This window comes from Nerophis lumbriciformis, linkage group LG25 (genome assembly GCF_033978685.3).
Source record: "Nerophis lumbriciformis linkage group LG25, RoL_Nlum_v2.1, whole genome shotgun sequence".
Taxonomy (NCBI): domain Eukaryota; kingdom Metazoa; phylum Chordata; class Actinopteri; order Syngnathiformes; family Syngnathidae; genus Nerophis; species Nerophis lumbriciformis.
Window position 1 is genome coordinate 9,931,509 of NC_084572.2, and position 27,035 is coordinate 9,958,543.

A 27,035-nucleotide genomic window follows, 5' to 3' on the forward strand; every position below is an offset into this window, starting at 1 on the left:
CGAGGGACAATGGTTGGTCCCAGAGAAAGACCCCAGTGGCCAAATTATTATTCATGGGCTGGGCCTCTTTTATGGAACACGTCAGCCTCTCTATCAGCGCTGACAAGTGCCAATCAAAGGGCCGGAGTCTGGTTTAAGAGCCACTGGAGGATTTTGGCAGACAATGGTCCGTGAGTCCGTGGTCTTCTGGACAATGACATGGCTACACTGTCAGTGTGTGGTCCTCCTCCTTACACCGCCTAATCTCAGCTCGCAGCACCCTCCGCCACCTAATCTGCCCCCGGAGCTTCCTCGGACCAGGGTCAGTTCAGATTAATGCTCTTTTGTGGCCCCCGCGCCGTCGCCACATTCAGTCGGACGCGAACGTCTTCAGCGGCAGCTGAATGCTAAACGGCGAGCGAGCGGCGTCGCGGGCCGAGACACAATCATAGGGTTGGAGGAGGGCATCGGGGGATTAGTCCACCTATGAATTCCTGATGAGCTCAAAGGTCTCATAATCATGAGCCTCCCTTGGGGGGGGGTGAAGTCAGGCCGTCACAGCTGGCTCGCTATTGACGATGCACCCAAACGTGCGGCCAGGCGGAAAATGAGCGAACATGCGACAAGTTTGCTTGTATTGTCGTCTTGGGAACGAGACTTCTCGATATACAAACCCCGTTTCCATATGAGTTGGGAAATTGTGTTAGATGTAAATATTTGGAAATTCTGAGAACAGAGGGAATTTTTTTGGAAAATGGTAAAAAATGTAAATGTTGTGAATGAGTTGAAATGGTTGGTGTTGGAATTTTTCTAATCGGTCGAGCAATGTTGAAGGAGTAACATTTTTAATTGGAAAATGGCATTAAGGAATTCCAGGAATTTCGGGAAAACCGGGAATTTTTCCAGTTCAAAAAACAACTTTGTTTTTTTGTCCTGATTAAGAGGAATGTTTGGATGGTGGAACGGTTGAAGTGGATTGAAAAATGTGGAAGGAGTAGTCGACAGAAAAAAGGGTCAAAAAAGTGTTTGTAAAAAAGGGAATTCTGGGAATTCCTGGAATTTTTGTGAATTTAGAAAAATGATAGTTTGAATGTCCAGGATGAGTGGAATATGTTGAAGGTAGAATGGTTTGAATCAGGTGAAAAATGTGGAAATGTTGAAAGTTTGAAAAATGGCCAGTTCATTTTGAATGGGAAAAATGTCCCGGGAAAACATGGAATTCTGAGAAAACTGGGAATTTTTGGATTTAGTCAAGGGAAAGCTCGCGATTCTCGAATAGGCTGAACAGTTTGAAGTTGGAACGGTTTGAACCGGATAAAAAATGTAGGAGTTGTGTAAAAAATTGTAAAAAATGTGAATGTTCTTGATTGAGTTACAATAGTTGGTGTTGGAATTTTTCAAAACGGTCGAGAAATGTTGAAGGAGTAACATTTTTAATTCAGAAATGGTATTACGTAATTCCTGGAATTTTGGAGATTCGGGAATTTATCCAATTAAAAAAAAAAACTTTATTTTTGTCCTGATTAAGAGGAATGTTTTGTCGATGGAACGGTTGAAGTGGGTTGAAAAATGTGGAAGGAGTAGTCGACAGAAAAAAGGGTTTGAAAAAAAGGGAATTCTGAGAATTCCTGGAATTTTTTTTAACTTGAAAAAATTATAGTTTGAATGTCCAGGATGAGTGGAATATGTAAATCAAAAATGTGGAAATGTTGAAAGTTTGAAAAATGGCCAGATCATTTTGAATGGGAAAAATGTCCCGGGAAAACCTGGAATACTGGAAAATCATGGAATTTTTTTGAACTTGGAAAAAAGGTAGTTTGGATGTCCAGAATGGTGGAACGTGTTGAAGGTGGAATGGTTTGAATTGGATGAAAAATGTGGAAATGGTGGAAGTTTGAAAAATGGCCAATTCATTTTGAATGGGAAAAATGTCCCAAAAAACCTGGAATTCTGGGAAATCTGGGAATTTGTCAAGGGAAGTCGGAACAGTTTGAAGTTGAAACGGTTTAAATTGGATGAAAAATGTGGAACTTAGAGCACGCCAAAATATGGAGAAGAAGTGTAAGAAATTGAATAAATACATGAATTCTGGTGTAAAAAGCATATGTGTGAATGTTCTGGAGCATTCACACAATGATGGATGCAACAAGATGCAGAAGCCCAGCACGGACCATTAGGTTCCGCAGCACCATGACGGAGAGCAGCTTGTGACAGATGTGCGTGGGAGGCCAATTCTACAAACCCCGTTTCCATATGAGTTGGGAAATTGTGTTAGATGTAAATATAAACGGAATACAATGATTTGCAAATCATTTTCAACCCATATTCAGTTGAATATGCTACAAAGACAACATATTTGATGTTCAAACTGATAAACGTTGTTTTTTTTTTGCAAATAATCATTAACTTTAGAATTTGATGCCAGCAACACGTGACAAAGAAGTTGGGAAAGGTGGCAATAAATACTGATAAAGTTGAGGAATGCTCATCAAACATTTATTTGGAACATCCCACAGGTGTGCAGGCTGATTGGGAACAGGTGGGTGCCATGATTGGGTATAAAAACAGCTTCCCAAAAAAATGCTCAGTATTTCACAAGAAAGGATGGGGCGAGGTACACCCCTTTGTCCACAACTGCGTGAGCAAATAGTCAAACAGTTTAAGAACAACGTTTCTCAAAGTGCAATTGCAAGAAATTTAGGGATTTCAACATCTACGCTCCATAATATCATCAAAAGGTTCCGAGAATCTGGAGAAATCACTCCACGTAAGCGGCATGGCCGGAAACCAACATTGAATGACCGTGACCTTCGATCCCTCAGACGGCACTATATCAAAAACCGACATCAATCCCTAAAGGATATCACCACATGGGCTCAGTAACACTTCAGAAAACCACTGTCACTAAATACAGTTGGTCTCTACATCTGTAAGTGCAAGTTAAAACTCTACTATGCAAAGCGAAAGCCATTTATCAACAACACCCAGAAACACAGCCGGCTTCGCTGGGCCCAAGCTCATCTAAGATGGACTGATGCAAAGTGGAAAAGCGTTCTGTGGTCTGACGAGTCCATATTTCCATACCATATGTCCCGGCAAGAAATCTGCGTTCAAAGAACTCCGGCTTATTAGTGATTCCCAGAGCCCAAAACAAGTATAGAGCGTTTTCTATTGGGGCTCCAGTACTCTGGAATGCCCTCCTGGTAACAGTTAGAGATGCTACCTCAGTAGAAGCATTTAAATCCCATCTTAAAACTCATTTGTATACTCTAGCCTTTAAATAGACCCCTTTTAGACCAGTTGATCTGCCGTTTCTTTTCTTTTCTCCTCTGCCCCCCTCTCCCTTGTGGAGGGGGGGGGGGGGGGGGGGGGGGGGGGGGGGGACACAGGTCCGGTGGCCATGGAGGAAGTGCCTGCTGTCCAGAGTCGGGACCCGGGGTGGATCGCTCGCCTGTGCATCGGTTGGGGACATCTCTGCTCTGCTGACCCGTCTCCGCTCGAGATGGTCTCATGCTGGCCCCACTATGGACTGGACTCTTACTATTATGTTAGATCCACTATGGACTGGACTCTCACACTAATATGTTAGATCAACTTAGGACTGGACTCTCACTATTATGTTAGATCCACTATGGACTGGACTCTCACTATTATGTTAGATCCACTATGGACTGGACTCTCACACTATTATGTTAGATGCACTATATACTGGACTCTCACTATTATGTTAGATCCACTATGGACTGGACTCTCACACTATTATGCTAGATCCACTATGGACTGGACTCTTACACTATTATGCTAGATCCACTATGGACTGGACTCTCACACTATTATGCTAGATCCACTATGGACTGGACTCTCACACTATTATGCTAGATCCACTATGGACTGGACTCTCACTATTATGTTAGATCCACTATGGACTGGACTTTCATACTATTATGTTAGATCCACTATGGACTGGACTCTCACTATTATGTTAGATCCACTATGGACTGGACTCTCAATATTATGTTAGATCCACTATGGACTGGACTCTCACACTATTATGTTAGATCAACTATGGACTGGACTCTCACTATTATGTTAGATCCACTATGGACTGGACTCTCACTATTATGTTAGATCCACTATGGACTGGACTCACAGTCGTCAAAGTCTGAGCAGACTGTAGTTCTGTAGAGTCTGAGTGACAGAGATCTTATTCAAGTACAAACCCCAAAACCAGTGAAAATAGGGTATGAAAGGAGCAGTTGCCAGAAAAAAGTGCCAAAAAAGGGTTTGAAAAAAAGGGAATTCTGGGAATTCCTGTAATTTTTGTGAACTTGGAAAAATTATAGTTTGAATGTCCAGGATGGTGGAATATGTTGAAGATGGAATAGTTTGAATAGGTTGAAAAATGTGTAAATGGTGGAAGTTTGAATAATGTACAATTCATTTTGAATGGGAAAAATGTCCCTGAAAACTGGGAATTCTTAGAAATCCGGGAATTTGAAGGAGATCACACTTTGAAAAATGACCCATTCATTTTAATGGCAATTTCATGGAAATTTGGGAATTTTGGGAGAAGCAGGAATTTTTAAATTTTACTTTAAAAGACTTGAATGAGTTGAAATGGTTGGTGTTGGAATTTTTCAAAACGGTCGAAAAATGTTGAAGTAGTAACATTTTTAATTGAGAAATTGTATTATGGAATTCCTGGAATTTCGGGAACAGTGGGAATTTTTCCAGTTCTAAAAACAACTTTGTTTTTTTGTCCTGATTAAGAGGAATGTTTTGACGGTGGAACGGTTGAAGTGGGTTGAAAAATGTGGAAGGAGTGCTCGCCATAAAAAATGGTGAAAATAGGGTTTGGAAAACTGGAAATTCTGGGAATTCCTGGAATTTTTGTGAAGTTGGAAATATAATAGTTTGAATTTCCAGGATAAGTGGAATATGTTGAAGGTGGAATAATTTGAATCAGGTGGAAAATGTGGAAATGGTGGAAGTTTGAAAAATGGTCAGTTCATTTTGAATGGGAAAAAAGTCCATGAAAACTGGGAATTCTGGAAAATCCTGGAATTTTTTTCAACTTGGAAAAATGGTAGTTTGAATGTCCAGAATAGTGGAACGTGTTGAAGGTGGAATGGTTTGAATTGGATGAAAAATGTGTAAATGGTGGAAGTTTGAAAAATGTACAATTCATTTTTAATGGGAAAAATGTCCCTGAAAACTGGGAATTCTTAGAAATCCGGGAATTTGAAGGAGATCACACTTTGAAAAATGACCCATTCATTTTAATGGCAATTTCATGGAAATTTGGGAATTTTGGGAAAAGCAGGAATTTTTAAATTTTACTTTAAAAGACTTGAATGAGTTGAAATGGTTGGTGTTGGAATTTTTCAAAACGGTCGAAAAATGTTGAAGTAGTAACATTTTTAATTGCGAAATTGTATTACGGAATTCCTGGAATTTCGAGAACACCGGGAATTTTTCCAGTTCAAAAAACAACTTTGTTTTTTTGTCCTGATTAAGAGGAATGTTTTGACGGTGGAACGGTTGAAGTGGGTTGAAAAATGTGGAAGGAGTAGTCGCCAGAAAAAATGGTGAAAATAGGGTTTGGAAAACTGGGAATTCTGGGAATTCCTGGAATTTTTGTGAAGTTGGAAATATAATAGTTTGAATTTCCAGCATAAGTGGAATATGTTGAAGGTGGAATAGTTTGAATCAGGTGAAAAATGTGGAAATGGTGGAAGTTTGAAAAATGGCCAGTTCATTTTGAATGGGAAAAAAGTCCATGAAAACTGGGAATTCTGGAAAATCCTGGAATTTTTTTCTACTTAGAAAAATGGTAGTTTGAATGTCCAGAATGGTGGAACATGTTGAAGGTGGAATGGTTTGAATTGGATGAAAAATGTGGAAATGGTGGAAGTTTGAAAAACGTACAATTCATTTTTAATGGGAAAAATGTCCCTGAAACCTGGGAATTCTTAAAATCCGGGAATTTGAAGGAGATCACACTTTGAAAAATGACCCATTCATTTTAATGGCAATTTCATGGAAATTTGGGCATTTTGGGAAAAGCAGGAATTTTTGAATTTTACTTTAAAAGACTTGAATGAGTTGAAATGATTGGTGTTGGAATTTTTCAAAACGGTCGAAAAATGTTGAAGTAGTAACATTTTTAATTGCAAAATTGTATTACGGAATTCCTGGAATTTCAAGAACACCGGGAATTTTTCCAGTTCAAAAAACAACTTTGTTTTTTTGTCCTGATTAAGAGGAATGTTTTGACGGTGGAACGGTTGAAGTGGGTTGAAAAATGTGGAAGGAGTAGTCGCCAGAAAAAATGGTGAAAATAGGGTTTGGAAAACTGGGAATTCTGGGAATTCCTGGAATTTTTGTGAAGTTGGAAATATAATAGTTTGAATTTCCAGGATAAGTGGAATATGTGGAAGTTTGAAAAATGGCCAGTTCATTTTGAATGGGAAAAAAGTCCTTGAAAATTGGGAATTCTTAGAAACCGGGATTTTTTTAAAAAATTGTTGATAGAGAGCACACTTTGAAAAATGTCCCATTCATTTTAATGGCAATTTCATGGAAATTTGGGAATTTCGGGAAAAGCTGGAATTTTTTGACACATTTTAAAAAACTTGAATGAGTTCAAATGGTTGGTGTTGGAGGAGTAACATTTTTAATTCAGAAATGGTATTACGGAATGCCTGGAATTTCGGGAAAACCGGGAATTTTTCCAGTTCAAAAAACAACTTAGTTTTTTTGTCCTGATTAAGAGGAATGTTTTGTCGGTGGAACGGTTGAAGTGGGTTGAAAAATGTGGAAGAAGTCACATCTTTAATTGAGAAATGGTTTTACGGAATTCCTGGATTTTCGGGAAAATTGGGAATTTATCCAGTTTAAAAAACAATTTCATTTTTGTCCTGATTAAGAGGAATGTTTTGTCGGTGGAACGGTTGAAGTGGGTTGAAAAATGTGGAAGGAGTAGTCGCCAGAAAAAATTGTGAAAATAGGGAATTTCTGGCATTTTTGTGAACTTGGGAACATTATCATTTGAATTTCCAGGACGGTGGAATATGTTGAAGGTGGTTGAAAAATGTGGAAATAGTGGAAGTTTGAAAAATGGACAATTCATTTTGAATTGGAAAAATGTCTCAGAAAACTTGGAATTCTGGAAAATCATGGACATTTTTTGAACTTCGAAAAGGGGTAGTTTGGATGTCCAGAATGGTGGAACGTGTTGAAGGTGGAATGGTTTGAATTGGATGAAAAATGTGGAAATGGTGGAAGTTTGAAAAATGGCCAATTCATTTTGAATGGGAAAAATGTCCCGAAAAACCTGGAATTCTGGGAAATATGGGAATTTTTGGACTTTGTCAAGGGAAAGCCTGACAGTTTGAAGTTGGAACGGTTTGAATTGGAAAAAAAAATTTAGGAGTTGTGGGAACATTTAAAAAAAAAAAGTGAATGTTCTTGAATGAGTTACAATAGTTGGTGTTGGAATTTTTCAAGACGGTCGAGAAATGTTGAAGGAGTAACATTTTTAATTGAGAAATGGTTTTACGGAATTTCTGGATTTTCGGGAAAACTGGGAATTTATCAAGTTTAAAAAACAACTTGGTTTTTGTCCTGATTAAGAGGAATGTGGAAGGAGTAGTTGACAGAAAAAAGGGTCAAAAAAAGTTTGGAAAAAAGGGAATTCCTGGAATTTTTGTGAACTTGGAATTTTGTTTCGTTTTGAATGTCCAGGATGGTGGAATATTTTGAAGGTGGAATAGTTTGAATAGGTTGAAAAATGTGGAAATGGTGGAAGTGTGAAAAATGGCCAATTCATTTTGAATGGGAAACATGTCCCTGAAAACTGGGAATTCTTAGAAATCCGGGAATTTTTTATTTATTGTTGAAGGAGAACACACTTTGAAAAATGACCCATTCATTTTAATGGCAATTTCTTGGAAATTTGGGAATTTTGGGAAAATTTAAAACTTGTGAACTTGGAAAAATGATAATTTCAATTTCCAGGATGGTGGAATATGTTGAAAAGAGCTTGAAAAATGGACAATTCATTTTGAATGGGAAAAAAGTCCATGAAAACTGGGAATTCTGGAAAATCCTGGAATTTTTTTTGAACTTGGAAAAATGGTAGTTTGAATGTCCAGAATGGTGGAACGTGTTGAAGGTGGAATGGTTTGAATTGGATGAAAAATGTGTAAATGGTGGAAGTTTGAAAAATGTACAATTCATTTTTAATGGGAAAAATGTCCCTGAAAACTGGGAATTCTTAGAAATCCGGGAATTTGAAGGAGATCACACTTTGAAAAATGACCCATTCATTTTAATGGCAATTTCATGGAAATTTGGGAATTTTGGGAAAAGCAGGATTTTTTAAATTTTACTTTAAAAGACTTGAATGAGTTGAAATGGTTGGTGTTGGAATTTTTCAAAACGGTCGAAAAGTGTTGAAGTAGTAACATTTTTAATTGAGGAATTGTATTACGGAATTCCTGGAATTTCGGGAACACCGGGAATGTTTCCAGTTCAAAAAACAGCTTTGTTTTTTTGTCCTGATTAAGAGGAATGTTTTGACGGTGGAACGGTTGAAGTGGGTTGAAAAATGTGGAAGGAGTAGTCGCCAGAAAAAAATGGTGAAAATAGGGTTTGGAAAACTGTGAATTCTGGGAATTCCTGGAATTTTTGTGAAGTTGGAAATATAATAGTTTGAATTTCCAGGATAAGTGGAATATGTTGAAGGTAGAATAGTTTGAATCAGGTGAAAAATGTGGAAATGGTGGAAGTTTGAAAAATGGCCAGTTCATTTTGAATGGAAAAAAAGTCCATGAAAACTGGGAATTCTGGAAAATCCTGGAATTTTTTTCTACTTGGAAAATGGGTAGTTTGAATGTCCAGAATGGTGGAACGTGTTGAAGGTGGAATGGTTTGAATTGGATGAAAAATGTGGAAATGGTGGAAGTTTGAAAAATGGCCAATTCATTTTGAATGGGAAAAATGTCCCGAAAAACCTGGAATTCTGGGAAATATGGGAATTTTTGGACTTTGTCAAGGGAAAGCCTGCCAGTTTGAAGTTGGAACGGTTTGAATTGGAAAAAAAAATGTAGGAGTTGTGGGAACATTTAAAAAAAAAAAGTGAATGTTCTTGAATGAGTTACAATAGTTGGTGTTGGAATTTTTCAAGACGGTCGAGAAATGTTGAAGGAGTAACATTTTTAATTGAGAAATGGTTTTACGGAATTTCTGGATTTTCGGGAAAACTGGGAATTTATCAAGTTTAAAAAACAACTTGGTTTTTGTCCTGATTAAGAGGAATGTGGAAGGAGTAGTTGACAGAAAAAAGGGTCAAAAAAAGTTTGGAAAAAAGGGAATTCCTGGAATTTTTGTGAACTTGGAATTTTGTTTTGTTTTGAATGTCCAGGATGGTGGAATATTTTGAAGGTGGAATAGTTTGAATAGGTTGAAAAATGTGGAAATGGTGGAAGTTTGAAAAATGGCCAATTCATTTTGAATGGGAAACATGTCCCTGAAAACTGGGAATTCTTAGAAATCCGGGAATTTTTTATTTATTGTTGAAGGAGAACACACTTTGAAAAATGACCCATTCATTTTAATGGCAATTTCTTGGAAATTTGGGAATTTTGGGAAAATGTAAAACTTGTGAACTTGGAAAAATGATAATTTCAATTTCCAGGATGGTGGAATATGTTGAAAAGAGCTTGAAAAATGGACAATTCATTTTGAATGGGAAAAAAGTCCATGAAAACTGGGAATTCTGGAAAATCCTGGAATTTTTTTTGAACTTGGAAAAATGGTAGTTTGAATGTCCAGAATGGTGGAACGTGTTGAAGGTGGAATGGTTTGAATTGGATGAAAAATGTGTAAATGGTGGAAGTTTGAAAAATGTACAATTCATTTTTAATGGGAAAAATGTCCCTGAAAACTGGGAATTCTTAGAAATCCGGGAATTTGAAGGAGATCACACTTTGAAAAATGACCCATTCATTTTAATGGCAATTTCATGGAAATTTGGGAATTTTGGGAAAAGCAGGATTTTTTAAATTTTACTTTAAAAGACTTGAATGAGTTGAAATGGTTGGTGTTGGAATTTTTCAAAACGGTCGAAAAGTGTTGAAGTAGTAACATTTTTAATTGAGGAATTGTATTACGGAATTCCTGGAATTTCGGGAACACCGGGAATGTTTCCAGTTCAAAAAACAACTTTGTTTTTTTGTCCTGATTAAGAGGAATGTTTTGACGGTGGAACGGTTGAAGTGGGTTGAAAAATGTGGAAGGAGTAGTCGCCAGAAAAAATGGTGAAAATAGGGTTTGGAAAACTGTGAATTCTGGGAATTCTTGGAATTTTTGTGAAGTTGGAAATATAATAGTTTGAATTTCCAGGATAAGTGGAATATGTTGAAGGTAGAATAGTTTGAATCAGGTGAAAAATGTGGAAATGGTGGAAGTTTGAAAAATGGCCAGTTCATTTTGAATGGAAAAAAAGTCCATGAAAACTGGGAATTCTGGAAAATCCTGGAATTTTTTTCTACTTGGAAAATGGGTAGTTTGAATGTCCAGAATGGTGGAATGTGTTGAAGGTGGAATGGTTTGAATTGGATGAAAAATGTGGAAATGGTGGAAGTTTGAAAAATGGCCAATTCATTTTGAATGGGAAAAATGTCCAGAAAAACCTGGAATTCTGGGATTTTTTTTAATTTGTCATGGGAAAGCCTGCGATTCCCGAATAGGCTGAACAGTTTGAAGTTGGAACGGTTTGAATCGGGTGAAAAATGTGGAAGGTAGAGCACGCCAAAATCTGGACAAGAAGAAGAAGAAGAAGTTTTCTCCATCCATTTTCTACCTATTGTCCCTTTCGGAGAAGTGGACTAAATAGATGAATTCTGGTGTAGAAAAGCATATGTGTGAATGTTTTGGAACATTCACACAATGATGGATGCAACAAGATGCAGGAGCCCAGCACGGACCATTAGGTTCCGCAGCACCATGACTGAGAGGAGCTTGTGACCGATGTGCGTGGGAGACCTTATCCCTGGCTTTCCAACACAGTCCCTGTCCAACACGCACGTACACAAGGAGGCGGCGCAGGTGAAGGTGGCGATACGGCGCCCCGGCCGGTGCGGTGAGGATTTAGCCGGCTTAAGTGTACCGCAGGTGAGCGAAAGCCAAACCCTGCGCCGACGGCGAAGGGCACAATGGCGCCAATTAAAGCAGAGCTTTCCGGGGATCACACGCTGACGTTGATTAACACAGGCTGGAAAATACCACATGGTGCTTTTTAGAGGCGCTTGGAAGGCGAACCGCACCGTGGTCGATGTCGCTGGATGGGGGACTGTCTTGTGAGAGACTCTTCCTCATGGCCCCTGATGATGGACACCTGGAAGCTCCTGCAGACCAGTCCTGTAAGCATCAGTACAGCAACGTTAAAATGGAAGGAAATAGAAACCCCAAAAGCAGTGAAGTTGTCACGTTGTGTAAATGGTAAATAAAAAGAGAATACAACAAATCCTTTTCAACTTATATTCAATTGAATAGACTGCAAAGACAAGATATTTCATGTTCACACTGAGAAACTTTGTTATTTTTTTGCCAATATTATCTCATTTGGAATTTGATGCCTGCAGCGTGTTTCAAAAAAGCTGGCACAAGTGGCAAAAAAGACTCATCAAACACTTAATTGGAACATCCCACAGGTGAACAGGCTAATTGGGAACAGGTGGGTGCCATGATTGGGTATAAAAGCATCTTCCATGAAATGCTCAGTCATTCACAAACAAGGACGGGGCGAGGGTCGCCACTTTGTCGACAAATGCCTGAGCAAATTGTTTAAGAACAACATTTCTCAACCAGCTATTGCAAGGAATTTAGGGAATTCACCATCTACGCTTCGTAATATCATCAAAAGGTTCAGAGAATCTGGAGAAATCACTGCACGTAAGCCATGATACTATGGACCTTCGATCCCTCAGGCGGTACTGCATCAAAAAGCGACATCAGTGTGTAAAGGATATCACCACATGGAACACTTCAGAAAACCACTGTCAGTAATTACAGTTGGTCGCTACGTCTGTAAGTGCAAGTTCAAACTCTACTATGCAAAGCAAAAGTCATTTGTCAACAACACCCAGAAACGCTGCCAGTTTCACTGGGCCCGAGCTCATCTAATATGGACTGATGCAAAGTGGAAAAGTGTTCTGTGGTCTGACGAGTCCACATTTCAAATTGTTTTTGGAAACTGTGGACGTCGTGTCGTCCAGACCAAGGAGGAAAATAACAATCTGGAATGTTCTAGGCACAAAGTGTAAAAGGCAGCATGTGTGATGGTATGGGGGTGTATTAGTGCCCAAGGCATGGGTAACTTACACATCTGTGAAGGCGCCATTAATGCTGAAAGGTACATACAGATTTATGTTGCCATCCAAGCAACGTTATCTTGGACGCCCCTGCTTATTTCAGCAAGACAATGCCAAGCCACGTGTTACAACAGCGTGGCTTCATAGTAAAAGAGTGCGGGTACTAAACTGGCCTGCCTGTAGTCCAGACCTGTCTCCCATTGAAAATGTGTGGTGCATTATGAAGCCTAAAATAGCCCAATGGAGACCCCCGGACTGTTGAACAACTTAAGCTGTACATCAAGCAAGAATGGGAAAGAATTCCACCTGAGAAGCTTCAAAAATGTGTCTCCTCAGTTCCCAAACGTTTACTGAGTGTTGTTAAAAGGAAAGGCCATGTAACACAGTGGTGAACATGCCCTTTCCCAACTACTTTGGCACGTGTTGCAGCCATGAAATTCTAAATTAATTATTATTTGCAAAAAAAAAAAAAGTTTATGAGTTTGGTATGGGGGTGTATTAGTGCCCAAGACATGGGTAACTTACACATCTGTGAAGGCGCCATTAATGCTGAAAGGTACATACAGGTTTTGGAACAACATATGTTGCCATCCAAGCAACGTTATCATGGACGCCGCTGCTTATTTCGGCAAGACAATGCCAAGCCACGTGTTACAAAAGTCTGGCTTCATAGTAAAAGAGTGCGGGTACTAGACTGGCCTGCCTGTAGTCCAGACCTTTCTCCCATTGAAAATGTGTGGTGCATTATGAAGCCTAAAATAGCAAAAGGGAGACTGTTGAACAACTTAAGCTGTACATCAAGCAAGAATGGGAAAGAATTCCACTTCAAAAATGTGTCTCCTCAGTTCCCAAACATTCACTGAGTGTTGTTAAAAAGAAAGGCCATGTAACACAGTGGTAAAAATGCGCCTGTGGCAACTTTTTTGCAATGTGTTGCTGCCATTAAATTGTAAGTTAAGAATGCATAATTAATTTTACCATATATATATACATATATATATATATTTATTTATTTTTCTCGTTTTTACGAATTTTACATATATGTTATCATTTAGCCCAAAATATTAAAGGGGGATGAGGTTTTTAAAGGGTACCCGTGGCTCCCTGGTTGCTTAGCAACCCCACCGATTCGATCTAGCCATTCCTTTAAAACTTTCCGCATAAAGAAATGTCTCCCGCCAGTCGCCGCCATAAATAATCAGCCGTATGTAGATGCCTCTATGAGGGGGGAGGGGCGTCCATTCACGCTCTTTCGGCGTCATAAAGGGGAGATTAATGGCGCATCACGTGGCGCACCTGCGTCCATTCCGCTGCAGCCCAGCCTGCGTGACCTCTCACCCCTGAGTCTAGCGGCGGCGCATCCTGCAGAAGAACCCCAAAGTGTCTGGAGCAAAGCGACCCCTCGGGCGACAGTAAGGCCGTGACTGGTTAAGCACACACCTGCTGCACGCCGCGTGCTTCCCTTTTATTGCACCTCATTTGTCAAAGCCAAGTTTATAAAGGGCGGGGTCCTTTTTTTTTTTCTTTTTTTTTTTTTAGAAAAGACACGCGTCCAAAAGCAACATGACAATGTGTGTGGGGGAACTCACCAACTTGTTGTCTCCTGGAACCTTCCATGCCGAGTCGCAGCGTTCAGGGAGGTGGCCCGCTGTGAGGGGCCCCCGAGGGCCTGACAAAGGGAGGTGGGGGGGGGGGGGGGGGGGGGAGAAGCAACAACGTCAATGCAGTGCAGGAAGTCATTTGTGTGCGATTGTATCAGGCAGGTGTGTGTGTGTGTGTGTGTGTCTAAATATGTATATAGACACATACTGTAATAACTTGAAGTAAATAATGAAGATTAAAAACCAGATAAACACAATTAATAAAAAAAATAAAGAAATAAAAAATAAAAGCAGTCTTTTTCTCACAATGTGTCGACTTTTTTCTTATAAAATTGGGAACAATTTCTCATATTCTTTCTGCTTCTGTAATATTGCAATATTTTCTCATAAAATTATTACTTTTTTAATGTAAAACGATTCCCCATTATTGCAAAATGGTGACATTTGTCATATAAAATTCTGACTTTAATCACAATTATTGCCAATTTTTTTGTTGTTCTTGTAAAATATTTAAATTTTTTGAGTAAAATGATGACTTTTGTCATCATTTTGTGAAGTTAAATTCCAATTATTAGTATAATATTGCCAAAATGTTCAAGTTTTCTTGGAAAATTGTGACTTGTCAGGTAAAAATACGACTCCTTTCATAAAATTGCCAACATTTTAAGCTTTTCTTGTAAAATTTGTGACTGTTATTGAGTAAAATTCCAACTTTTATCATAATATTTTGACTTGCGTTGAGTAAAATTACGACTTTTATTATAATACTGCCAAAATTCAAAGTTTTTCTTATGAAATTGTGACCTTTTTCTTGTGAAATTCCAACTTATTTGTGTGTGTGTGTGTGTGTGTGTCTAAATATGTATATAGACACATACTGTAATAACTTGAAGTAAATAATGAAGATTAAAAACCAGATAAACACAATTAATAAAAAAAATAAAGAAATAAAAAATAAAAGCAGTCTTTTTCTCACAATGTGTCGACTTTTTTCTTATAAAATTGGGAACAATTTCTCATATTCTTTCTGCTTCTGTAATATTGCAATATTTTCTCATAAAATTATTACTTTTTTAATGTAAAACGATTCCCCATTATTGCAAAATGGTGACATTTGTCATATAAAATTCTGACTTTAATCACAATTATTGCCAATTTTTTTGTTGTTCTTGTAAAATATTTAAATTTTTTGAGTAAAATGATGACTTTTGTCATCATTTTGTGAAGTTAAATTCCAATTATTAGTATAATATTGCCAAAATGTTCAAGTTTTCTTGGAAAATTGTGACTTGTCAGGTAAAAATACGACTCCTTTCATAAAATTGCCAACATTTTAAGCTTTTCTTGTAAAATTTGTGACTGTTATTGAGTAAAATTCCAACTTTTATCATAATATTTTGACTTGCGTTGAGTAAAATTACGACTTTTATTATAATACTGCCAAAATTCAAAGTTTTTCTTATGAAATTGTGACCTTTTTCTTGTGAAATTCCAACTTATTTGTGTGTGTGTGTGTGTGTGTGTCTAAATATGTATATAGACACATACTGTAATAACTTGAAGTAAATAATGAAGATTAAAAACCAGATAAACACAATTAATAAAAAAAATAAAGAAATAAAAAATAAAAGCAGTCTTTTTCTCACAATGTGTCGACTTTTTTCTTATAAAATTGGGAACAATTTCTCATATTCTTTCTGCTTCTGTAATATTGCAATATTTTCTCATAAAATTATTACTTTTTTAATGTAAAACGATTCCCCATTATTGCAAAATGGTGACATTTGTCATATAAAATTCTGACTTTAATCACAATTATTGCCAATTTTTTTGTTGTTCTTGTAAAATATTTAAATTTTTTGAGTAAAATGATGACTTTTGTCATCATTTTGTGAAGTTAAATTCCAATTATTAGTATAATATTGCCAAAATGTTCAAGTTTTCTTGGAAAATTGTGACTTGTCAGGTAAAAATACGACTCCTTTCATAAAATTGCCAACATTTTAAGCTTTTCTTGTAAAATTTGTGACTGTTATTGAGTAAAATTCCAACTTTTATCATAATATTTTGACTTGCGTTGAGTAAAATTACGACTTTTATTATAATACTGCCAAAATTCAAAGTTTTTCTTATGAAATTGTGACCTTTTTCTTGTGAAATTCCAACTTATTTGTGTGTGTGTGTGTGTGTGTGTCTAAATATGTATATAGACACATACTGTAATAACTTGAAGTAAATAATGAAGATTAAAAACCAGATAAACACAATTAATAAAAAAAATAAAGAAATAAAAAATAAAAGCAGTCTTTTTCTCACAATGTGTCGACTTTTTTCTTATAAAATTGGGAACAATTTCTCATATTCTTTCTGCTTCTGTAATATTGCAATATTTTCTCATAAAATTATTACTTTTTTAATGTAAAACGATTCCCCATTATTGCAAAATGGTGACATTTGTCATATAAAATTCTGACTTTAATCACAATTATTGCCAATTTTTTTGTTGTTCTTGTAAAATATTTACATTTTTTGAGTAAAATGATGACTTTTGTCATCATTTTGTGAAGTTAAATTCCAATTATTAGTATAATATTGCCAAAATGTTCAAGTTTTCTTGGAAAATTGTGACTTGTCAGGTAAAAATACGACTCCTTTCATAAAATTGCCAACATTTTAAGCTTTTCTTGTAAAATTTGTGACTGTTATTGAGTAAAATTCCAACTTTTATCATAATATTTTGACTTGCGTTGAGTAAAATTACGACTTTTATTATTATACTGCCAAAATTCAAAGTTTTTCTTATGAAATTGTGACCTTTTTCTTGTGAAATTCCAACTTATTTGTGTGTGTGTGTGTGTGTGTGTGTCTAAATATGTATATAGACACATACTGTAATAACTTGAAGTAAATAATGAAGATTAAAAACCAGATAAACACAATTAATAAAAAAATAAAGAAATAAAAAATAAAAGCAGTCTTTTTCTCACAATGTGTCAACTTTTTTCTTATAAAATTGGAAACAATTTCTCATATTCTTTCTGCTTCTGTAATATTGCAACATTTTCTCATAAAATTATTACTTTTTTATGTAAAACGATTCCCCATTATTGCAAAATGGTGACATTTGTCATATAAAATTCAGACTTTAATCACAATTATTGCCAATTTTTTTGTTGTTCTTGTAAAATATTTACATTTTTTGAGTAAAATGATGACTTTTGTCATCATTTTGCGAAGTTAAATTCCGATTATTAGTATAATATTGCCAAAATGTTCAAGTTTTCTTGGAAAATTGTGACTTGTTAGGTAAAGTTACGACTCTTTTCATAAAATTGCCAACATTTTAAGCTTTTCTTGTAAAATTTGTGACTGTTATTGAGTAAAATTCCAACTTTTATCATAATATTTTGACTTGCGTTGAGTAAAATAACGACTTTTATTACAATACTGCCAAAATTCAAAGTTTTTCTTATGAAATTGTGACCTTTTTCTTGTGAAATTCCAACTCATTTGTATGTGTGTGTGTGTGTGTGTGTGTGTGTGTCTAAATATGTATATAGAGACTTACTGTTATAACTTGAAGTAAATAATGAAGATTAAAAACCAGATAAACACAAAAAATTTAAATATAAAAAAAAGCAGTCTTTTTCTCACAATATGTCGACTTTTTTCTTATAAAAATGGGAACAATTTCTCATATTCTTTCTGCTTCTGTAATATTGCAAAATGTTCTCATAAAATTATTACTTTTTTATGTAAAACGATTCCCCATTAGTAAAGTTACGACTCTTTGCATAAAATTGCCAACATTTTAAGCTTTTCTTGTAAAAAATTTGTGACTGTTATTGAGTAAAATTCCAACTTTTATCATAATATTTTGACTTGCGTCGAGTAAAATTACGACTTTTTTTATAATACTGCCAAAATTCAAAGTTTTTCTTGTGAAATTGTGACCTTTTTCTTGTGAAATTCCAACTCATTTGTGTGTGTGTGTGTATGTGTGTGTCTAAATATGTACCGGTATATAGAGACATACTGTAATAACTTGAAGTAAATAATGAAGATTAAAAACTAAATAAACACAAAAAATAAAAATATAAAAAATAAAAGCAGTCTTTTTCTCACAATGTGTCGACTTTTTTCTTATAAAATTGGGAACAATTTCTCATATTCTTTCTGGTTCTGTAAATTGCAATATTTTCTCATAAAATTATTACTTTTTTATGTAAAATGATTCCCCATTAATGCAAAATGGTGACATTTGTCATATACAATTCAGACTTTAATCACAATTATTGCCAATTTGTTTGTTGTTCTTGTAATATATTTAAATTTTTTGAGTAAAATGATGACTTTTGTCATCATTTTGTGAAGTTAAATTCCAATTATTAGTATAATATTGCCAAAATGTTCAGGTTTTCTTGGAAAATTGTGACTTGTCAGGTAAAGTTACGACTCTTTTCATAAAATTGCCAACATTTTAAGCTTTTCTTGTAAAATTTGTGACTGTTATTGAGTAAAATTCCAACTTTTATCATAATATTTTGACTTGCGTTGAGTAAAATAACGACTTTTTTTTATAATACTGCCAAAATTCAAAGTTTTTCTTGTGAAATTGTGACCTTTTTCTTGTGAAATTCCAACTCATTTGTGTGTGTGTGTGTATGTGTGTGTCTAAATATGTACCGGTATATAGAGACATACTGTAATAACTTGAAGTAAATAATGAAGATTAAAAACTAAATAAACACAAAAAATAAAAATATAAAAAATAAAAGCAGTCTTTTTCTCACAATGTGTCGACTTTTTTCTTATAAAATTGGGAACAATTTCTCATATTCTTTCTGGTTCTGTAAATTGCAATATTTTCTCATAAAATTATTACTTTTTTATGTAAAATGATTCTCCATTAATGCAAAATGGTGACATTTGTCATATACAATTCAGACTTTAATCACAATTATTGCCAATTTGTTTGTTGTTCTTGTAATATATTTAAATTTTTTGAGTAAAATGATGACTTTTGTCATCATTTTGTGAAGTTAAATTCCAATTATTAGTATAATATTGCCAAAATGTTCAGGTTTTCTTGGAAAATTGTGACTTGTCAGGTAAAGTTACGACTCTTTTCATAAAATTGCCAACATTTTAAGCTTTTCTTGTAAAATTTGTGACTGTTATTGAGTAAAATTCCAACTTTTATCATAATAGTTTGACTTGCGTTGAGTAAAATAACGACTTTTATTACAATACTGCCAAAATTCAAAGTTTTTCTTATGAAATTGTGACCTTTTTCTTGTGAAATTCCAACTCATTTGTGTGTGTGTGTGTGTGTGTGTCTAAATATGTATATAGAGACATACTGTAATAACTTGAAGTAAATAATGAAGATTAAAAACCAGATAAACACAAAAAATAAAAATATAAAAAATAAAAGCAGTCTTTTTCTCACAATATGTCAACTTTTTTCTTATAAAATTGGGAACAATTTCTCATATTCTTTCTGCTTCTGTAATATTGCAATATTTTCTCATAAAATTATTACTTTTTTTATGTAAAATCATTACCCATTAATGCAAAATGGTGACATTTGTCATATAAAATTCAGACTTTAATCACAATCATTGCCAATTTTTTTGTTGTTCTTGTAAAATATTTACATTTTTTGAGTAAAATTATGACTTTTGTCATCATTTTGCGAAGTTAAAATTTCAATTATTAGTATAATATTGCCAAAATGTTCAGGTTTTCTTGGAAAATTGTGACTTGTCAGGTAAAGTTACGACTCTTTTCATAAAATTGCCAACATTTTAAGCTTTTCTTGTAAAATTTGTGACTGTTATTGAGTAAAATTACAACTTTTATCATAATATTTTGACTTGCGTCGAGTAAAATAACGACTTTTATTACAATACTGCCAAAATTCAAAGTTTTTCTTATGAAATTGTGACCTTTTTCTTGTGAAATTCCAACTCATTTGTGTGTGTGTGTGTGTGTGTGTGTGTGTGTGTGTGTGTGTGTGTCTAAATATGTATATAGAGACATACTGTAATAACTTGAAGTAAATAATGAAGATTAAAAACTAGATAAAAACAAAAAATAAAAATATAATAAATAAAAGCAGTCTTTTTCCTCACAATATGTCAACTTTTTTCTTATAAAATTGGGAACAATTTCTCATATTCTTTCTGCTTCTGTAATATTGCAATATTTTCTCATAAAATTATTACTTTTTTATGTAAATTATTACCCATTAATGCAAAATGGTGACATTTGTCATATAAAATTCTGACTTTAATCACAATTATTGCCAATTTTTTTGTTATTCTTGTAATATATTTAAATTTTTTGAGTAAAAGGATGACTTTTGTCATCATTTTGCGAAGTTAAAATTTCAATTATTAGTATAATATTGCCAAAATGTTCAGGTTTTCTTGGAAAATTGTGACTTGTCAGGTAAAGTTACGACTCTTTTCATAAAATTGCCAACATTTTAAGCTTTTCTTGGAAAATTGTGACTTGTCAGGTAAAGTTACGACTCTTTTCATAAAATTGCCAACATTTTAAGCTTTTCTTGTAAAATTTGTGACTGTTATTGAGTAAAATTCCAACTTTTATCATAATATTTTGACTTGCGTTGAGTAAAATTACGACTTTTATTACAATACTGCCAAAATTCAAAGTTTTTCTTATGAAATTGTGACCTTTTTCTTGTGAAATTCCAACTCATTTGTGTGTGTGTGTGTGTGTGTGTGTCTAAATATGTATATAGAGACATACTGTAATAACTTGAAGTAAATAATGAAGATTAAAAACTAGATAAACACAAAAAATAAAAATATAAAAGCAGTCTTTTTCTCACAATATGTCAACTTTTTTCTTATAAAATTGGGAACAATTTCTCATATTCTTTCTGCTTCTGTAATATTGCAATATTTTCTCATAAAATTATTACTTTTTTATGTAAATTATTACCCATTAATGCAAAATGGTGACATTTGTCATATAAAATTCTGACTTTAATCACAATTATTGCCAATTTTTTTGTTATTCTTGTAATATATTTAAATTTTTTGAGTAAAAGGATGACTTTTGTCATCATTTTGCGAAGTTAAATTCCAATTATTAGTATAATATTGCCAAAATGTTCAAGTTTTCTTGGAAAATTGTGACTTTTCGGGTAAAGTTACGACTCTTTGCATAAAATTGCCAACATTTTAAGCTTTTCTTGTAAAAATTTGTGACTGTTATTGAGTAAAATTCCAACTTTTATCATAATATTTTGACTTGCGTCGAGTAAAATTACGACTTTTTTTATAATACTGCCAAAATTCAAAGTTTTTCTTATGAAATTGTGACCTTTTTCTTGTGAAATTCCAACTCATTTTTCAGAACAAGCTTTTTTATATTTGCATAATATGTATATAATATTAATGTTGTAAATAAACATCTTTATATATCTAGAAAGGCTGGTCCTAAAGAGGTAGGCATTTTTCCGAGGTCTCAAGAAGGTAACACATACAATAATATGTGTGTGTGTGTGTGTGTGTGTGTGTGTGTGTGTGTGTGTGTGTGTGTGTTCTGGCAATGTCTACTTAATGGGGACATCGCTCTGTTTACACAGTCACCTTTAGGGGACCTCTGACGGTATGGGGACAAAAAAACAGGTCCCCTAAAGGGAAACCTTTTTAAATGATAGTCAGATCCATTCTGAAGATGCTTAAGTGATTTTTAAGCTTTGGCCCATAAAACATGTTTACTGGAAAGTAAACATGTTTAACATCTAATTTGAACTTTTTTATTTTTTATTTTTATAAATGGTCCTCAGTAGTAACGTACAAATTTGTGTGAATTATGCAAAATTATTTAAATTTGGTCCCCATGAACCATAGCAATGCTTACTGAATGGGACATCGCTCTGTTTGTGAAAAAATGTGAATGTTCTTGAATGAGTTACAATAGTTGGTGTTGGAATTTTTCAAAACGGTCGAGAAATGTTGAAGGAGTAACATTTTCAATTCAAAAATGGTTTTACGGAATTTCGGGATTTTCGGGAAAAATGGGAATTTATCAAGTTTAAAAAACAACTTTGTTTTTGTCCTGCTTAAGAGGAATGTGGAAGGAGTAGTTGACAGAAAAAAGGGTCAAAAAAGGGTTTGAAAAAAAGGAAATTCAGGGAACTCCTGGAATTTTTGTGAATTCGGAAAATCTTTACTTTGAATGTCCAGGATGGTGGAATATTTTGAAGGTGGAATAGTTTGAATTGGTTGAAAAATGTGGAAATGGTGGAAGTTTGAAAAATGGCCAATTCATTTTGATTGGGAAAAATGTCCCTGAAAACTGGGAATTCTTAGAAATCCGGGAATTTTTTTTTTATTGTTGAAGGAGAACACACTTTGAAAAATGACCCATTAATTTTAATGGCAATTTCTTGGAAATTTGGGAATTTCGGGAACATTTAGTACTTGTAAACTAGGAAAAATTATAGTTTGAATTTCCAGGATGGTGGAATATGTTGAAAAAAGTTTGAAAAATGGACAATTCATTTTGAATGGGAAACATGTCCCGGAAAACCTGGAATTCTGGAAAATCCTGGAATTTCTTTGAACTTGGAAAAAGGGTAGTTTGGATGTCCAGAATGGTGGAACGTGTTGAAGGTGGAATGGTTTGAATTGGATGAAAAATTTGGAAATGGTGGAAGTTTGAAAAATGGCCAATTCATTTTGAATGGAAAAAATGTCTAAAAAAACCTGGAATTTTCTGGGAAATCTGGGAATTTTTTGAATTTGTCAAAGAAAAGCCCGCGATTCCCGAATAGGCTGAACAGTTTGAAGTTGGAATGGTTTGAATCGGATAAAAAATGTAGGAGTTGTTGAAAAAAATAAAATAAAATAGGAATGTTCTTGAATGAGTTACAATAGTTGGTGTTGGAATTTTTTCAAAACGGTCGAGAAATGTTTAAGGGGTAACATTTTTAATTGATAAATGGTTTTACGGAATTTCTGGATTTTCGGGAAAACCGGGAATTTATTAAGTTTAAAAAACAACTTGGTTTTTGTCCTGATTAAGAGGAATGTGGAAGGAGTAGTTGACAGAAAAAAGGGTTTGAAATCCTGGGAATTCCTGGGATTTTTGTGAAGTTGGAACATTTTTACTTCGAATGTCCAGGATGGTGGAATATTTTGAAGGTGGAATAGTTTGAATAGGTTGAAAAATGTGGAAATGGTGGAAGTTTGAAAAATGGCCAATTCATTTTGAATGGGAAAAATGTCCCTGAAAATGGAGAATTCTTAGAAATCCGGGATTTTGTTTTTATTGTTGAAGGAGAGAACACTTCGAAAAATGACCCATTAATTTTAATGGAAATTTCTTGGAAATTTGGGAATTTTGGGAAAATGTAGTACTTGTGAACTAGGAAAAATGATAGTTTGAATTTCCAGGATGGTGGAATATGTTGAAAAAAGTTTGAAAAATGGACAATTCATTTTGAATGGGAAAAATGTCCCGGAAAACCTGGAATTCTGGAAAATCCTGGAAATTTTTTGAACTTGGAAAAAGGGTAGTTTAGATGTCCAGAATGGTGAAACGTGTTGAAGGTGGAATAGTTTGAATTGGATGAAAAATGTGGAAATGGTAGAAGTTAGAAAAATGGCCAATTCATTTTGAATGGGAAAAATGTCCCAAAAAACCTGGAATTTTCTGGGAAATCTGGGAATTTTTTGAATTTGTCAAAGGAAAGCCCGCGATTCCCAAATAGGCTGAACAGTTTGAAATTGGAACGGTTTGAATCGGATAAAAAAAGTAGAAGTTGTGGGAAAAAAAAAATAAAAAAAAATAGGAATGTTCTTGAATGAGTTACAATAGTTGGTGTTGGAATTTTTTCAAAACAGTCGAGAAATGTTGAAAGAGTAACATTTTTAATTGAGAAATGGTTTTACGGAATTTCTGGATTTTCGGGAAAACCGGGAATTTATCAAGTTTAAAAAACAACTTGGTTTTTGTCCTGATTAAGAGGAATGTGGAAGGAGTAGTTGACAGAAAAAAGGGTCAAAAAAGGGTTTGAAAAAAAGGGAATTCTGGGAACTCCTGGAATTCTTGTGAACTTGGAAAATTTTTATTTTGAATGTCCAGGATGGTGGAATATTTTGAAGGTGGAATAGTTTGAATAGGTTGAAAAATGTGGAAATGGTGGAAGTTTAAAAAATGGCCAATTCATTTTGAATGGGAAAAATGTCCCTGAAAACTGGAAATTCTTAGAAATCCGGGATTTTTTTTTTTTTATTGATGAAGGAGAGCACACTTTGAAAAATGACCTATTCATTTTAATGGCAATTTCTTGGAAATTTGTGAATTTCGGGAAAATTTAGTACTTGTGAACTAGGAAAAATGATAGTTTGAATTTCCAGGATGGTGGAATATGTTGAAAAAAGTTTGAAAAATGGACAATTCATTTTGAATGGGAAAAATGTCCCGGAAAACCTGGAATTCTGGAAAATCTTGGAATTTTTTTGATCTTGGAAAAAGGGTAGGTTGGATGTCCAGAATGGTGGAACGTGTTGAAGGTGGAATGGTTTGAATTGATTGAAAAATGTGGAAATGGTGGAAGTTTGAAAAATGGCCAATTCATTTGAATGAAAAAAATGTCCCGAAAAACCTGGAATTTTCTAGGAAATCTGGGAATTTTTTGAATTTGTCAAAGGAAAGCCCGCGATTCTCGAATAGGCTGAACAGTTTGAAGTTGGAACAGTTTGAATTGGATAAAAAATGTAGGAGTTGTAGAAAAAATAGTAACAAATGTGAATGTTCTTGAATGAGTTACAATAGTTGGTGTTGGAATTTTTTCAAAATGGTCGAGAAATGTTAAAGGAGTAACATTTTTAATTGAGAAATGGTTTAACGGAATTTCTGGATTTTCGGGAAAAACTGGAATTTATCAAGTTTAAAAAGCAACTTTGTTTTTGTCCTGATTAAGAGGAATGTGGAAGGAGTAGTTGACAGAAAAAAGGGTCAATAAAGGGTTTGAAATTCTGGGAATTCCTGGAATTTTTGTGAACTTGGAAAATTTTTACTTTGAATGTCCAGGATGGTGGAATATTTTGAAGGTGGAATAGTTTGAATAGATTGAAAAATGTGGAAATGGTGGATGTTTGAAAAATGGCCAATTCATTTTGAATGGGAAAAATGTCCCAAAAAACCTGGAATTTTCTGGGAAATTTTGGAATTTTTAAAATTTGACAGTTAATATTTAAACATTTAACATTTGACATTTCAAACAATTTTGAACAGAAATAGTTATTTTCATATATATATATATATATATATATATATATATAAATATATATATATATATATATATATATATATATATATATATATATATATATATATATATATATATATATATATATATATATATATATATATATATATATATATATGCGCATTAATTGACTGAAAGAGCACGCACTTGGCACGATGATGTCATGTTATCAATGGAAAAATGCATTTTTAGACAATATGATTTGTCTGAGCGGCTAGGAGACCCCGAGAGTAACAAGCGCTTGCCTTGTTGACTTTCCATTAAGAACAATAAATTAGTTTTTAGTATAAGTTTGCTGGTGTCAAGAAATGTAATGCCGAGTGCATATCATTATGTCAAGATAATGGCACTAGCATTTACTTCATTTAAGAATATTTTTCAACATATTGAGCAAAAAGGTCTTTTTTTTTTTTCTACCAAGAAAAGTGCACTTGTTATTAGTGAGAATATACTTATTTTAAGGTATTTTTGGGTTCATTGAGGTTAGCTCATTTTACTTGTTTTGGAAAGTCTTGACAAGCCACATTTTCTTGTTTTATTGGCAGATCATTTTGCTTAGTTCAAATAAAATACCCCTCATTCTTGTATTTTTTTTCCTTGTTTTTGAACACTGACGTTTTGCAGTGTACGTGTGTGTGCATAAATGCTTGCCTCTGGCACACACACACACACACACACACACACACACACACACACACACACACACACACACACACACACACACACACACACACACACACACACACACACACACACATGCACACACACACACACACATTTAATCTTTTGTGGCGGCGTGTGTGCACAGATATGAGTAATGCTGCAGCAAATGACGGCTTGTAATCTGTGAGCAAACAATGGCAGCGGCTGGAGTCAAAGAGGAGCACCTGTCTGCAGGAGCGTGCCAGGTGCAAACATTGTTCTGGAAAGAGGAAAGACAAGCTGATGGTAAATAGTCCCAGACTGAGACACAGGTCTAATGTGCGCATAATGGCATCTTGTTTGTGCAGCGTCCATAACGTACTCTTCATTTAGAAACAAATAGGTTTGCTTAGGGTTGTACCAGTACTAGTATAGTACCGCGATACTAATGAATCATATTCGGTACTATACCAGCATGACGGCGCGTCACGTCGTGACATTGCTGGTTTTACGAGCAGAGGAGCATGTTCGGCAGCGCACACACACAGAGTACTTACAAGCAGACACAGTGTGTAGACAGAAAAGGGAGAACGGACGCATACGTAAAAAGTAAAGATAAAGGTGAAGCTATAACTACACAGTTGGTCGCCACATCTGTAAGTGCAAGTTACAACTCTACTATGCAAAGCCAAAGCCATTTATCAACAACACCCAGAAACGCTGCCAGTTTCACTGGGCCCGAGCTCACTGAAACACCCTCAGGAAGAGGTGCGGCAGTGTTTTAGCTACTTCTACAAACAAACAACAACAATAAAGTCTTAGTTACGATCCTGTATACGACTACTGTTTATTACTACTGTTTACTACTTCTTTTGTTAGCTTTCCTCCTATCCATCACATGATTATTGTCATTGTGCCTCATCCACAAATGACTTTCTTCATGCCGAACCTTGCAGTTAGCACCGCCTGTGCTGGGAAGAGTAGAACTTGTTAAACATTAGGAGCTTTTTCGCTGCCTGAGCTTTGACAACTTCTGAGCAGTCAATCTACGGCGGACTTTCCCGGGTTAATGATCCACTGGAGCGGTTTGATCTTTATTAATATGAAACATCCCCG

At 34.8% G+C, this 27,035-nt stretch overlaps 1 protein-coding gene across 2 annotated transcripts in view; it reads right to left on the reverse strand.

The window, feature by feature from the left end:
- Positions 1–27,035, reverse strand: part of LOC133621567 (uncharacterized) — a 181,756-nt gene that overhangs the window by 58,912 nt on the left and 95,809 nt on the right. For both annotated transcript variants that reach the window (XM_061983675.1, XM_061983674.1), the window contains exons 8-9: positions 13,946–14,025; positions 11,310–11,403 (exon numbers count right to left, since the gene is read on the reverse strand). In XM_061983675.1, the coding sequence (XP_061839659.1) occupies positions 11,310–11,403; positions 13,946–14,025 (174 nt within the window). The remainder of the gene's footprint in view (positions 1–11,309; positions 11,404–13,945; positions 14,026–27,035) is intronic.